The sequence below is a fragment of the Leopardus geoffroyi genome, chromosome D1, assembly GCF_018350155.1.
Source record: "Leopardus geoffroyi isolate Oge1 chromosome D1, O.geoffroyi_Oge1_pat1.0, whole genome shotgun sequence".
Taxonomy (NCBI): Eukaryota; Metazoa; Chordata; class Mammalia; order Carnivora; family Felidae; genus Leopardus; species Leopardus geoffroyi.
This window is the reverse complement of record NC_059329.1, coordinates 53,467,255-53,481,510: the sequence shown is the minus strand read 5'-3', so window position 1 is coordinate 53,481,510 and position 14,256 is coordinate 53,467,255. Positions and strand designations below refer to the sequence as shown.

At 44.7% G+C, this 14,256-nt stretch overlaps 1 protein-coding gene across 6 annotated transcripts in view; it reads right to left on the bottom strand.

Moving 5' to 3' along the window:
* TENM4 (teneurin transmembrane protein 4) overlaps positions 1-14,256 on the bottom strand; it is a 2,911,279-nt gene that overhangs the window by 177,068 nt on the left and 2,719,955 nt on the right. For all 6 annotated transcript variants that reach the window (XM_045483835.1, XM_045483839.1, XM_045483838.1 and 3 more), the window contains 2 exons: positions 9,189-9,403; positions 7,117-7,327 (listed from right to left, as the gene is read on the bottom strand). In XM_045483835.1, the coding sequence (XP_045339791.1) occupies positions 7,117-7,327; positions 9,189-9,403 (426 nt within the window). The remainder of the gene's footprint in view (positions 1-7,116; positions 7,328-9,188; positions 9,404-14,256) is intronic.

Below are 14,256 nucleotides of genomic sequence, written 5' to 3'. Positions count from 1 at the left end.
CCTCTAACCCCTCTGGACCTGTTCATCTCATCCATCCTCCTTAAAGCATCGTGCAAGGGGCTTCAAGGAGTACTCCAAAAGGCCTTGGATCCTTGGTGCCATAAAGAGACTGAACTAGGCCTGTTCCCTCCTCGCCAGTTACATGCACAGCCTCTCCTTGTCCTCAGCCTCACTTCCTGGCCCACGAGAGCCTCGAGGGTAAGTAATGTGCTGCTTCACGGCTACACCTAAATGCCAAGGCCAGGACTTGGCACACAGTGAGGGGCTTGCTGAACCAAACAGACTCAGTGACGCCTATGACACATACTGAAGACCCCATGTTGACTTCCCCTCTTCCTGAGAGAACGCACATTCTGTTTGGAGTGTCGGTGTGGTAAGCTACAAACACTCACTGTCTCAGACTTCTTCACAGCTCTGCGCATCCAAGTGATGTGGCTATGCCATGGAAATTGTAAGCTGGGTGTTTTAGGAAAAAATGAGCATCCCTGCTTCCTTCCCCTTTCTTCTTCTCCCTGCCTGATGTGCAGCCGAGTCCTGGAGCTGCAGCAGCCACGTTGGGACCACAAGGGGGCAAGCATGAAAACAACAGCCAGAGCTGAGGACGGCAGGGTGCAAGGCGGGAAACAGCCTGGTCCCTGATTCCACTACCGGATGCCGTGCTGGCCCTGGACGGACACACCCTAGACTGGGAGCGTACACGATAACATCAAGGTGCCACTGAAATGCCACACCAGCAGGGATGCTGTTATTTGCACACTAAATGCATTTCTAACCATTTCCACAGAGATAAGCTTTAGTGCTTGGTACCTCTTGTGTCCCTGAGCTATCGTTTCTTCTTTCCTGCTCTTGAGGTCCAAGATCCCAGAGAATTCAGAAGGTTCAGCAGTCCAAGACAGATCCTGGGGGCAGTAGAAGAGGCCGGCGGGAGGGTAGGGAACCCTCCCCTACTATCTTCGGTGATCAGGGGCAGCTGCCCGTGGGGCTGGTCCCCAGTCTGCAGATGTAGCACTCTGATATTCCTAGCTCTCTACCACAAAACAGATTTTTGGCCCCAGTCTATCCCCAATGTGCTGACTTGAGCTCTCCCTCGGCCTATGGTTTCATTCCACTTATACCAGACTGTTCTGAATAAATCACTGCTATTAGGGAGAGGTGAATTCACAGGGTACTTTTCCAAATAAGTGTTGCCGGCGGAAATTTCACAAAGTGCTGCCAATGTCATTTACAAGAAGGTTAGCTGATTACCGAGAGACCTTGATCCTTCATTGCTGCGTTATATCTTATAATTCAGAGGAAGGGGATATGGGGAATGGTGGGGGCAGAGCTTATTAAAACCTGAAAATCATTCTGCAATCACTTTTCTTAGGCTCTTCTTTGAAGTACTTCAGGATTTTACACAAGTTAGAATATATGATATCAGGGCTTTTTCTCTCTAGATGCTTGCAAATGTACTCAGAGGCTAACGAACAGTGGTTTTACCCGATCAAAGCAAAGGAAGTATAGAGATGGCACTGTCTGGGGGTCTTTGGGAAATTTTCAAGGACCCCATTTTGACTACCCCTGGAATATAGAAGCTTATGTGAAAGTATCTATTCACATCTAGGGAAAAAGGAATGGGGTGTAGGCACAGCAAATCAAAATACCAGCACCAACCTTGAACCAGTCCTCTGTCCTTCCTGGCTCCCCCTTTCCCTCCCTTCTTTTTCTCATGAAATCACAAAGTTCAATCCCAGCAACCTCTTCTGGTTACATAAATTAATGAGCTCTTGTTTTGGGCCCCGTAAGAGAAACCCTCCGGCTCTCATCATTTTAGTCCCTTGTTCAAAAGCCTGCAGTGGCACCTAACACCTGCTGAATGAACTTCTTCTTAGGGTAGCATCCCTAAGCTTCTGCCCAATAACTCCCTCCTCCCTCCCAGGGTATCTTGTGTTTTGGTCAAACAGAACTTCTGGCTCCTAAGAGCCAGCTTTTAATTTTTGCATATCTCCCGTTTGCTCATGCTGTTCTTACTACCTGGAACGGATTCCTCAACACCCCCCACCCTTCCTATTTTCCTTCTTTAGATGTGGAAATTCTATCCATCCTTTAGGGTCCCATCAAATTTCGCTTCATCCAGAGAGTCCTCCTGACCTACCCAGCTGGACACACTCTTGCCTTCCTCCAACCCTCATGGCACCTTGACCAGTGAGTCCAGAAGTGACTTTTCTTTCTCTTTTCCTTGGATTAGAGACACTGCCTGTGTTGATGCTTCATCTCCTTAATCCTGACCACGAGCTAATTTTGCCAGAAGCCAGGTCATACCTTCTCTGTATCTCCAACTTGGGAAAAGGCAGGAAAGCACTATTTGTTGGAGGGAAGGAGGGAGGGAACGGGGGGAGGAAGGAAGGAAGGAAGGAAGGAAGGAAAGAAGGAAGGAAGGAAGGAAGGAAAGAAGGGAGGGAAGAGGGAGGGCTAAATGGGTTTCTAGTCCCTAGATATAGGTCGATTTACAGCAGCTGCCTGGGCTTGAACAAAAGGATTCTTTTCTTTAATTAGCACAAATGTCCTCAGACTGGGAAGACCAGGGCGTGTTTCTCATAAAAATGGCCAGGTTCTATGTTTTCCAATAATGATTCTCATTTCTCCGTGTTTCGAAATCCACTATGGAGCATCTCTGTTATTTTCCAGCTTGGCTCCCGTGGCCACAGTGTCAGGATGATCTGTCCTTTTATGCTTCAGTATCAACCCAAACTAAAAGAGGAGATGCTCTCTAAAGACCCAAAACACTACAACACTGATTTGTCAGATCTTGGGGTTGGAAACAATTCATGTGAAAAAATGCTTTTTTAAAGTTTTGGATGCTATGAGGTTCCCCCCCACCTCCCCACCATGGTCTTTTTAATGCCTTCCCAAGGAAACTTCTTGGGCTAATGTAAGATGCTTACTTGTACTGGAAGCAAGTTAATTAAAGGGAAATTAAATTCCATGTAATGCAAATGGAAATAAAATATTTAATAGTATCATAGCAAATAGTAAGATACTGTGGGGCATAAAGGGGAGAGCCTAAGATCTGGAGACCAAGCTGCCATCCTATCCCTGCCCTTACTAACTGTGTGAGTTTGGCTAAGTCAATTACACTCTCTGGGCCTCAATTTCTTCATCTGTAAAGTTGAGATCAAAATTTGTACTGTCTAAGGTTCTCGTGAGGATTAAATCACATGTGGAAAAGATCTAAGCATGGTCCTGAAGACACAGTATGCACTCTCTTGAGTTTTAAGGAATGAATAAATAGGTAGAAAAGAGAAGTGTAATACCCCAAAAAGAAACATGATCCTGGGAAGGAGGCAGATTACTAAAGAAGGAAGATCCCAAGCTTTGGAGTCAGAGAGACATAAATTCAAGTCCCAGCTTTTCCCTTACCATGCCTGAACCTCAATTTCCTCCTCTGCAATAGGGGGTGATCATAAAAATAAGAATAATCACCTCATTGAGTTATCTAGAGGCTTAAGGAATATATATGAAGCCTTTTGTAAACTGCAATGGTAAATTGTATTTTAGCTACTGGTATATACCCTCCTACTTCATTTAGTACTTGGCATCAGCAAGGCTACCCACCTCCAGTGAAGGTAAGACCAGAAACAACATTACCTTCAAATCCTGGACCTCCACATGTGGGAAAAAACTGTTGTTTCTGAAAACAGCTGCTCTGTTTTATTCTAAACCTTGCTTGGTTTCAGTTAGGAGTGCGTGTGTGTGTGTGTGTGTGTGTGTGTGTGTGTGTGTGTATGTGTGTGTGTATATATTTATGTATACAGTTATTAAAGTGCTTTTAGATTTTTTCAAGGAAGAAGATAAACTCATTTAATTTAAAATCATCAGCTGGATTGCATTAAATGGAGGGAAAAGCACGAGCACACACAATACAGCCATTTGTTAAATTAAACGCAATTATTTCTCCTGTTACTTAATTACAAACAGACATAAATACTCTGGATCCTGACATCTCAGATCTTCTTAAATTCTATGTCTGCATTTCAACATGTAACGAAGGGAGGGTCATATTCCAATTTGTGTGTTAAGCAAGCCTGAGAGTTACAGTTGTATATTGGGACCATAATGAGCTCACTAAAACAAGACCCAAACTTTTAATTAACCTGCCAAGACAAATTACAGCTCATGGCTCACAGGTAACAATCACAGACAGCTGAGACTCAATGCCACGGACTCTTGGGGAGAGAGGGATTAATAGCAACATCAGAATCCATCTGTTTTTGTCTTAAAGAAAAAAAGTATTCATTAAACAATCACTGTAGCTCAAAGGAAGACAGACAAGTCTGAAAGGCAGCAAGACAAAGGGAGAAGGAGGGAAGAAGAGAATATTAGCAACTTCCATTTATTGGGTCTCTTAGGAGGCCAAAGCCGGTGCTGGGCACTTTATATCTGCTCTGATCTTCATGACAGGGACTGCAGAGTACTGTTACTATTTCATTTTCCATCTAAGAAAAACCTCAGAGAGGTGACCTGACAACGGTCACAGAGCTAGTGTGGGACAGTCAGGGGAGGAAGAAAGAGAAAGCAGTACTCAAAGCTTAGTGGACAGACCCCTGGAATCAAGATTATCTGGGCTCTACCTCAGGCCTAGTGGGTCATAATTCCTGGGGACAGGGCACAGGAATCTGAACTTTGAACGAGCTTCCCGGGTGACTGCTTTGCATGACAATATTTGGGACCATTCATAAGATACCATAACCCCCGGCTACTCAAAATGTGGTCCACAGCTGGGCGGCACCAGTATCACTGAGGCTGGTGAGAAATGGAGACTCTAAGGGCCCACCCCCACCTAGTGAAGGGGAATCTGTGCTTTAATGAGACATCAAATGGGTCATCAAACTCTGAGAAGCCCAGGATAGCCTCTCTGTTCTAAAGGACATCATAGGGTTAAGGAGGTGAAGGCAGACTTCATCATTAAGGTAAGAACAGGAGAGCCAGAGGGAAAAGGAAGACCATGGCCTTAATTATAACAAAACAGGTTAGCAAGCTCTGACAAGCCAAGAATTGGCAAAGATACCTAACTGCACCTACATTTTACTTCTTTGAGAGTCACATCCTAATTAAAAGTGGCTTTCTTTGGGGGTTGATATTAATATTCTTTCATATTTATGCTCAGTTATTAAAAATAAAGAATTCTAAGAGATCTTAGTTCTGAGCGAGCAAGACAGTCCATGCTTCTTTGTGAACCATGCCTCAGAAATCAGGCTGTGAGACCAGGAAGCTCTCACTCAGGCACCACTAACGACTCGATAATCCACGTCCCTGAAAACGAAGCCACTGTGGCCAGAAAGGGAAAAGAAACCAGGTTTGGAGCCTGGCAAACCCCGCAGAGTGAGAGCCTAATCGATGATGAGGACCACAGCTGGCTCTCTGGTGACAGGGGAATGGGGCTGCCTGGGCGGCCTCCAGCTCATCGGCAACCACCGAGCTGCGGCCTCAAATCCAGACTCTAGAGAAACCGGAAGCTGGAAAACTTAAGTGATTTGTGCAGGGTCAAAACACAAGTTAGTGGTGGAAATTCAGAGTGGAGGATACTTTCAACTCCACCTCAAAAGGAGGCAATAGGGGAGGAAACCAGCGGCAGCCGCAACTGCCAGGCCTGTGGCTGCTGACGGTCCTGCCAATGGGAGGCTGAGCAGAAGCCAGGCCAAGCTCGTGCTCACGCCCTTAGTAACCCAGGGACCCCGCATGTCGGGGCCTGGGATTGGGGTTGGGGGGCAGAGAAGATTACGTCAAAGTCCTTGCCCTCTGGACACTCGGAGACCAGCAGTTAGGGCAGATGTTTCCAAATCGAGGACAGCACAAAGCAGGGTTTCCTACATCAGGGCCGACGTAGCTAGATGGCCTCTGCTGCCCTCATTTTGCCAAGAGGGTAGGATACTGAGCCTGCAGGGACAGCAGAAATGGATAAGCCATGCCCGTATTTAATGGGAAGGTATTTTCCGTCTCAACACTAAGGGCAAAATTGCAAATGAGTGGAAAATGGCCTGAAAATGATTATTGCTGTGTAGAAGGAAAAGCCAGAGTTCTGCAGGAGTTTTAGGAACCAATGACCAGATTCAGAGGTTTTTTATTTAACTCCCTTTTCCATGTCAGAGAGATTCTTAGCCAAGGACTGAGACAGAGTTTTGAGGTGAACTCTATACCACATAAAGCTTTTCATTAAGCAGAAACCCTATTTCCATGCATTCTGGTTAGTGGAGTTTTATTTTCCTGCGGGAGATTCTGTCTCCAGGCTATGTCATAATGCTTCCAACATAAACCCAGAATAAATGTTTTCTGACCTGAACCACTGAGGCCACTGTGTCCCGTGGCCATCCAAGGAAGAGACAGACTGTATGGAATGTGTGGATAAAGAAGAGAAATTCCTTAGAACAAGATGCCAAGCTCCCTGGACACCCGTCAGCTTGTGGGGCGGCCCCACGGGCTCACCCTGAAGGGAGAGCTGTGGCCCTCTTCCATGATGAGGGACAGAGAAGGTGTTCAGCACTATCCCAAACATCGCGGCTCCAGAATATTCATCCAGAATAGCTCTGCTATTCTCACCCTCTCCCTGAGCATTCATCTTCTTTTCTCAACTGCCAGGGACTGTTAGCTCCCAGGACAAAACAATAAATAAACAAAAAGCTACACACAGTCAAAAACAAAAACCCAAACCACAAATCAGTGAGTTGAGCCAAGGAAGCTATAAAGACAAAATACAGGTGTCGGAGAGAAGTGAGAAGAAGAGAGGTGTTGCCTCCATGTGGCTGGTCAGGCAGGGTTTCGGTCTTGCTGTCAACTCTACCTCTCAGTTGTTAAATGCAGCAGCTGGCCCAAAGATGACACAAGAAAGGCAGTGGGTAATGGCCCAGAATGGCTGGCCAGCCTCTCCTGTCACTCCTCCCCTCCCTCCTTCCCCTGAATCCCACACCCATCCCTGTCCAGCAAGCCCAGTCAGGAAGGACTCATGCCAGACTCCAGGTGGCATCGACAGCTGCTGGCAAGACACATTCCCTTGCTGGCTCCAACCCTCAGAATCCCCAGGGTCCTCTCACCCAAAGAGACAGAAATCCCACAGACCCCATAGGGCTGGAGGCTCCTTACCAATGGCAGTGGTGAGAAAAGAAACCACTTCAGACTCCTTCCCGTCGTTGTAAAAAGCCAGGTGCCAGATTCCTGAATCCAAATACTGGATGAAGCCAGTCTCGTGACTAGATGGGGGGACAACTCCCCGAGATTGGCGCTGGGGTCCCTCCAGGCTCCGTGCCTCCTGGGTCAGGAGCCTCCTTCCATCCAGCAGCTCTACAAAGTCAAACTAAAAGTACAAACAGAGCATAATTAGCGGGGTGTCTGCTTCACCATAATGCTAGATTCCTTCCTCACGTGTCTCCTGGGGGCACACAAGGAAATACAACCTGAGGACAGGCAGAGAGGCTAGAGTCACATGAAGTTTGATCAACCGACTTCACCTCCTCCCCAGACCCTGTTTCTCATGGTAATAGTCTCCTCATTCCCTTGTGAGGGCAGCATAATTGGCGCATTATTATTTTTTTTTTTTGGTCTCATTTTTCTTTAATTTGATGTATATGTAGGCAGTCTTCATCTGGCTGAGCCTGTGCCGGGACAACCATGCCCTTCCAATGGTGGGCACGTGATCAGAAACCCAGCCACTGAAGGACTGAACTCCAGCTCCACACAAGTGATGCTGGGAATCCCAGGGCTCGAGGGTTGGGACTAGAGCACTGGATGTGCCTTAAAAGTCAGTCAGGTGCAAGTGCAAATCTGATGTCTCTCTTCCTGTTGTCAACAATCCTTTCTTTTTTATTTTTTATTTTTATTTATTTATTTTTTTAAAGCTTATTTATTTTTGAGACAGAGAGAGACAGAGCATGAACGGGGGAGGGTCAGAGAGAGGGAGACACAGAATCCGAAACAGGCTCCAGGCTCCGAGCTGTCAGCACAGAGCCCGATGCGGGGCTCGAACTCACGGACTGGACTGCGAGATCGTGACCTGAGCCGAAGTCGGCCGCTCAACCGACTGAGCCACCCAGGCGCCCCAACAATCCTTTCTAAATGCTGCAGGTTCAGGGAGCAGTTTTAGGGGAACTAAACTGGATTAGCTCAAAATTCTATCAACGATTACATGCTGGGTCAGACACACAATTGCTGACTGATCTGAGCCTGCGAGTGTGAGACTCAAGAGAAATCAGCCACACAGTGCTAACAACAGGTAGGTGGTTAAGTCCTACTGGCCTACTAGCAAGCAAATTGAGCAATTATCTGTCTACTTATCTGTCTACCTACTGACCTACCTATCTTTTAAAAAACCAAGATATCTAATTCTATTTCACGTGTAAATGAGGTCCAGGAATGAAGTCCAGGACTAGCATCACTGTCCTGGTGAGCGGCCCAGATTCTATTTTCCCATGACTCCACTGCTAGAAAATATATCTACTTAGATTTCACGTGGGAATCTTAAGTAACAACTGGGGCTAAGAAGGCTGCACACGGCTTGGGAATGTCTGATGGATGCCTCTGATTTATTTTAACCCAATCCCAGAGCTGGCAGGACCTTAACAAGTCTGTTCCTTACCCATTACGACTGGTGTTATGTCAATCATCCTAGATGAGCTGTTAGGTGTTTCTGGTGTGCATGTATCACAGTAAATGTGAAATCCCAAAGGAGAGAAGGAATGTAAGAGACCAGGGAAGTAACGTGTATTCTAAGCCAGATCTTGCGCAAGCTGCCTTATAAATGTTCTTGATTCTCCTCAACAGCCCTACAAAGTGAGTATTGTTATCATCAGTGGAGAGATGAGAAACTTGCTCTGAGCGGGTAAGCACCAGGCCATAGTTCTCATAGTTGATAACAAGAGGATTCAAACTGAAGTCTGTCGGACTCCAAAGCGCATGCTTTTCTCTTTATATTTCTTGGATAATTTCACTCAGGTGGCTGGGTAATAGTAGAGAGGCTATTTGAGATATTTCCTAAAATTTCCTCTTCTTAAAAAACCCCAGGGATATTTCTTAGGTCAAATGGAGGAATGGGCTATAAAATATGCAAAATGCCCTTCAAACACAAGGCTCCAGGTGTGAGCATTAGGCTTCCTGACTTTGGGTTAGGATGTGAGGTAGGAGCCCCTGCAGATCAGCAGGGGATGTGGCATTCCGGTTACCTGTGTATGTGAAGGAGGAAGGCCTTTTCTGCCATAGATGCCAACCAGAGCTGCCTTTCCCAGGGACACATTGAATTTCAGATGCACAGGATGGTCTATGAACACCTGAGATCTCCAGAAAGTGCCAGGAGGAATCTTCTGCGAAGCCCGTCTCCCCACGTCGATTTCTCCGGAGTCTATGAAACTGTCCTCTGGAAAGAAACTACTGGGCTTTCCTACCAAGACACAGGGAAGGGAAGACAAAAACAGCAGTTGGCCACAAGTGAAACAAGGGATCGGAGCCCCTGAACAGCAGGACTCCCCTGTGCCTCACACTTCTACTATGTTCCACCACCAGCCCCACCCCCACTCCCCACTGAGGAGGAAGAATGTCCAGAACTTTTTTTTTCTAGTGATGCTCAAACTGTTCTGCTAAAAATATGCATTCTTCCAAAGCAGTATGGGTCCTCCTCAAGGGCCATCTGTATACTGCATAATTTCACAGCTTGTTAAGATATATTCCGATCCCCAAAATAATCACTGGTGGTCACACGAGAATAACTGTGCACACGCGTGTGTGTATAAAAGCATGCACGCTAAAATAGAAAGGGTAGTGCGAACAAGGTGTTGTTATTAAATTGCCAACTCAAAATGGTCCCACCAGCAGTGGGAAGCCTGACCTGAGTGGATGAAAGTATTTTACAAGTTTACTAGTTTATGTATAATTGGAAGCCAAATTCTAAGGCTAAGACATGTGGAAGGGGTTTATATGGGGAGCAGGAGTTGGGTTGGGGAAGATGAAAAAGGGGATACTTCTGAATGGAATGGATATTTCTGAAAAATGCTTCCTTGTCTTGCTTGGATGGAGGTCTTCGAATATCAGTTTTGTGCTGAAGTAGTTAAAGCCGAGGGAATTTCTCAAGTTCAGGCACAAAGCCTATGGCATACTTGGAAATTCAACCAAGGCCTCTGACCCTGCAGGTTTCAGGGGACGGGGGTCAAAAATATGGTCCCTTGCTCATTTCTGTCACTATTCAGGAGAGTGACAGCTTTCTGGGGGCACCAAAGTGTCAGGAAGGAAGACGGCTTATCAAACTTCCTCTGTTTACTAATTAAGCACACTCACATGTGAAAAATATAAACCTGACTTCCTTCCAGACATCAGCCCTCTGGGGAGTTGGGAGGCGGCAGAAGGAGGTGATAGGGATGTTAGAAGACCACCTTTAGGACACTGACTAGCCACATGGCAGCCAGCAGACTACGTCTTATTTGTAAGGAAGAATCCGCAGGGTATCTTAGTTCCAACATTTGTTGTTAGACGTGTTCGAAGAGAGGCTTTAAGAACAATAATCCATTTGTAAAGAAAACACGTTTGTGAGAACTTTTTATAAAGAGCACTTGGGGAATAAGAAATTAAAATGTCTTTTTTCCCCTAGCTTTGTAAGATTCCTTACAAAGCACATTTGATGCTGAAATGGAGCTTGGCAGGGCATTGTTGTAGTCATAAAATATTTTACTGTTTTAAATAATAAAATTCAATTTAAATGTTAAACTTCTCCATATGTTATCATTCCTTTATAAACTCCTAGGCAGAAACATCAGGTTTTTAGCTTCAAACCATTAAATGTTATTTTAATTAAAAAATATGCCAACAACAAAAAAAGTTAAAATGCACGCTCTCAATAAAAGTACCACTAGTATTCTGTCATTAGCATGGGAAAGAGCTTGCATTTAATTCCTTTATGGAAGGAATGTGCCCCAGACTTTTACCTTGAAAATGCAGACACACAAAAACCACCACACTGTGATTCAAAGTTCAAAGACAGAAGCCAAATTCACAACACATTAAGATAGAGGAGAATTACTTTCACATTCTTATCTGATTGTGGGGCTCCCAATACCACAATTCTTTTGTATTCTAGGTAGAAAAATAGTGTACCCTTTAGCTTATCATTCTGCTAGGGATGCAGAACTCTGAGTTTCCTCCTAGAAACTGCATAGAAATAAGCCTGAGACTGCTAATTCCAAGGACTCATTTCCTTTGTGAGTGGGTGGGAGTCGGGGCTGATGGGATTTCAGAATTGTCTGCAGTCAAATAATTCCTGGGTCTGAGAATAAATAATGAAAACTTTCCCCCACATTTTGGCATGCTGCTAGAGCACCCTGCATGGTTCATTTTCTCCTCCAGTGAGCATGTTTTTGAGAGACAGCTATTGTATCAGCTGAGTTCTGAGCCTCATAAGGTCAGAGGCCAGCCCAGAGTCTCTCTCCAGAGGTCTGCGGGCCCCAGAGGCATACATAAGTTGGCTCTTACACCCGAGGAGTGATAAAAAGCAATATTCTTTTCTAGCATTCTCATATTTCACCAACATGGGCCAAAATAAGAGAAAAGAATTGTCTTTGGTGTGTATACAAATAAAAATAGCTGATTCTGTTCTAGGGCACACCGGCCGCCGGGACCTGGACTCTCGGCTGAGTCTTTGAGGGCCACTCGGGCTTTGTACTAAAGTGACCTTTGTACTAAAAGTCACCTGGTCCAGATCCTTAGGGAAGGGACCACAGCCCAGCCTAAAGGTGATGTTTTTGAGGGAAAAGAGGACCCCATCTGGGGATTTAAGCTTTATCATTCCTCTACTCTGGTCCCCGGTGGTGCCCTTGTAGGACTATACGTAGGGACAAGATGGGGGCTTCTGAGGGGAAAGAGGTGGAGCACAGCGAGTACCCGTGTCTGATGGGAAAGAGGCGTGAGACTGGCCGGGCTAGCAGTTATTCAGAGTGAAGCCACACTCAGTTCTTCCTGCCTTCCTCTTTCCAGATCCTCTGTTCTTAAATCCGAGCACCAAGCTGTGAGTGTTTAAGACAGAAACCACCCTACCACACAGCAAGACCCACCAACAGTAGAGTGAGGAGAGATGACAGAGGGTGGTGGGAGTTGGAGGAGACAGGTCTTATGTATACAATTCTTTTTATCCCCACCCACATTCTGGAAAATAATAACGACAACAACGGCAGCAGCAGTAATAATAGCAGTAGTAGTAACAGCAGTAAAGGTAGAAGTGGCAGGATTAGTGGTAATACTTGCTATCAATTCTTGCTCTCACTACATGCTGGGCCCCCCTTTACGTTCATCGGTTCAGTTAATTCTCACACTGATAAGATGTATGTACTGAGGCTCAGAATGCTTAAGAAACCATTTGGAGATAAAGCCATTTGGGGTTTCTCTTCATTTGCTAGAATATGGCTTCTTAAAGCATTAAATTGATAAGTGGTTAATTAAAACTCTTCAAAGATACTCTCAATAGTCTCACTCAAGGGTCAATGGCACAGTGTATGAGTCCAACCTAACTCACAGTCCCAGCAATCTAACCATCAAGGCTAGGCCAGGTAGACCAAGGCCCACTGAGTGTCATGGGGCACAGAAAGTTGACAATTTTTATGAAGTAGGAATGCACAAACAGGACCCAGAGTTAAAGGGCAAGAGTTGGGGTCTCAAGACATTTATAAAGAGGACACTACACAATCATTGGGGGCCACCAGAGACTTAAACAATACCAAGAGCTTAACTAAGAAATAGGAATCTCCAACAGTATGATCAGGTTTCACAAGGCAAATTCTACTGGCAACAGTCCTGTTCTTTGTAAAGATACACAGACTCAGCCTCCCTCTAGCAATGATGTACAAATACACAATCATGTCTATAAAAGAAATTTCTCAACAATTTGCTGAAATGATTGGATTGTTTGGTCAAACAAGAGAGAATTGGAAGAAGTGAAATTCCACGCCCTTCTCAGTCATAGTCCTCACTTTCTTGAACTAAGATCCCTCTACACAGGTTCTAAATTCCTAATCAACTAACACTCTCCTCTTCCCTCCACCTTTCTGGTTCTTTTCAATGCAATAACTTGCACAAAGAATCCTTTAGTTTCCTTAGCAACTGTTAGAAATTTATTTGGTTATCAAAATAAGCTGTTCCATTTTGGAGAGCCCAGCTGAGCCTGCGTGCAGCAATTTGCATGGTTTAAACTGATGGGTAATTTTTATTTCATTGCAGAAAGAAGAAAATGCTATCCCTAAGCCCACCAATTCAACCATCAGGAATTTTTGTTTATTCAATGCTTTCTCCCCTCTTTTCCATTAACATATAACGTAAGTTATTGTGGCTTTTCTTCGAAAAGCTGCCATATTTGGTTTCTGTCCCATGACACCCTGAAATGGAAGAGCCACTTTGAAAATACAGTGTAAATTGCAGTTTGAGGTTATTCTCAAAGACATGATGGGCATTTAAAATACTGGACTCATTATATATTTCATTTGCATAATTAAAAAATATATAGCATTTTACAATATGAAAAAATGTCCCAATTATTTGCAGGGTCTTTGAGGGGAAAATATTACTTAGTCTGGATTTCTGAGATTCTGATAACTGACATGGAATGGCTTGGGATTTGAGCAGATGGGAAGAAAGGAAGTGATATTTGAGTGCCTCTTCACCACCAGTCTGAAAAGATACAGACGTTACCATCCTTGTTCTTATGGATGAAGAAACTAAGGCCAAAGAAGATGGAGTCATTGGCATGAGTTAACAAAGCCAATACATTTGAGGGCCAGGATTCAAGCCTGTCTGGCTCTAAGGCCCATTTATCTTCTTTCCATCATACCACATTGTTACTGCCATCTCTGTAAACCAGAGCTCTAATCTTAATTCTGTAATCAGCTCTCCTCTCTGATACCCTTAGAAAGGATAGGAAATATGCACTCCCATCAGTGTTAAAGACTTTTCCCCTTGAGCTATGTCTAAGGAAGTAGGTTTTTTAACGTTACAATTAAAAACATGAACTGTGTAGACATTGGTTTGACCAGGGCAAAAGAAATTAAGAACCATGTGGTCTCACATAAACTGTAGGAAGCTTTGTCCTCTGTTTCTCCAGTCTGATGTTATTTTCTGTCACAGTAATTGCTTTTGATGCTGACCACTTTCCAGCACAGCACTGCATTTTAGGGGTTTGTAAACAGGATTTCCATTTGCATTAGTAATGACAGATAATCCCTTTAAGCAAAAATACTCCAATTAAAGTAAACCAATGAGCTG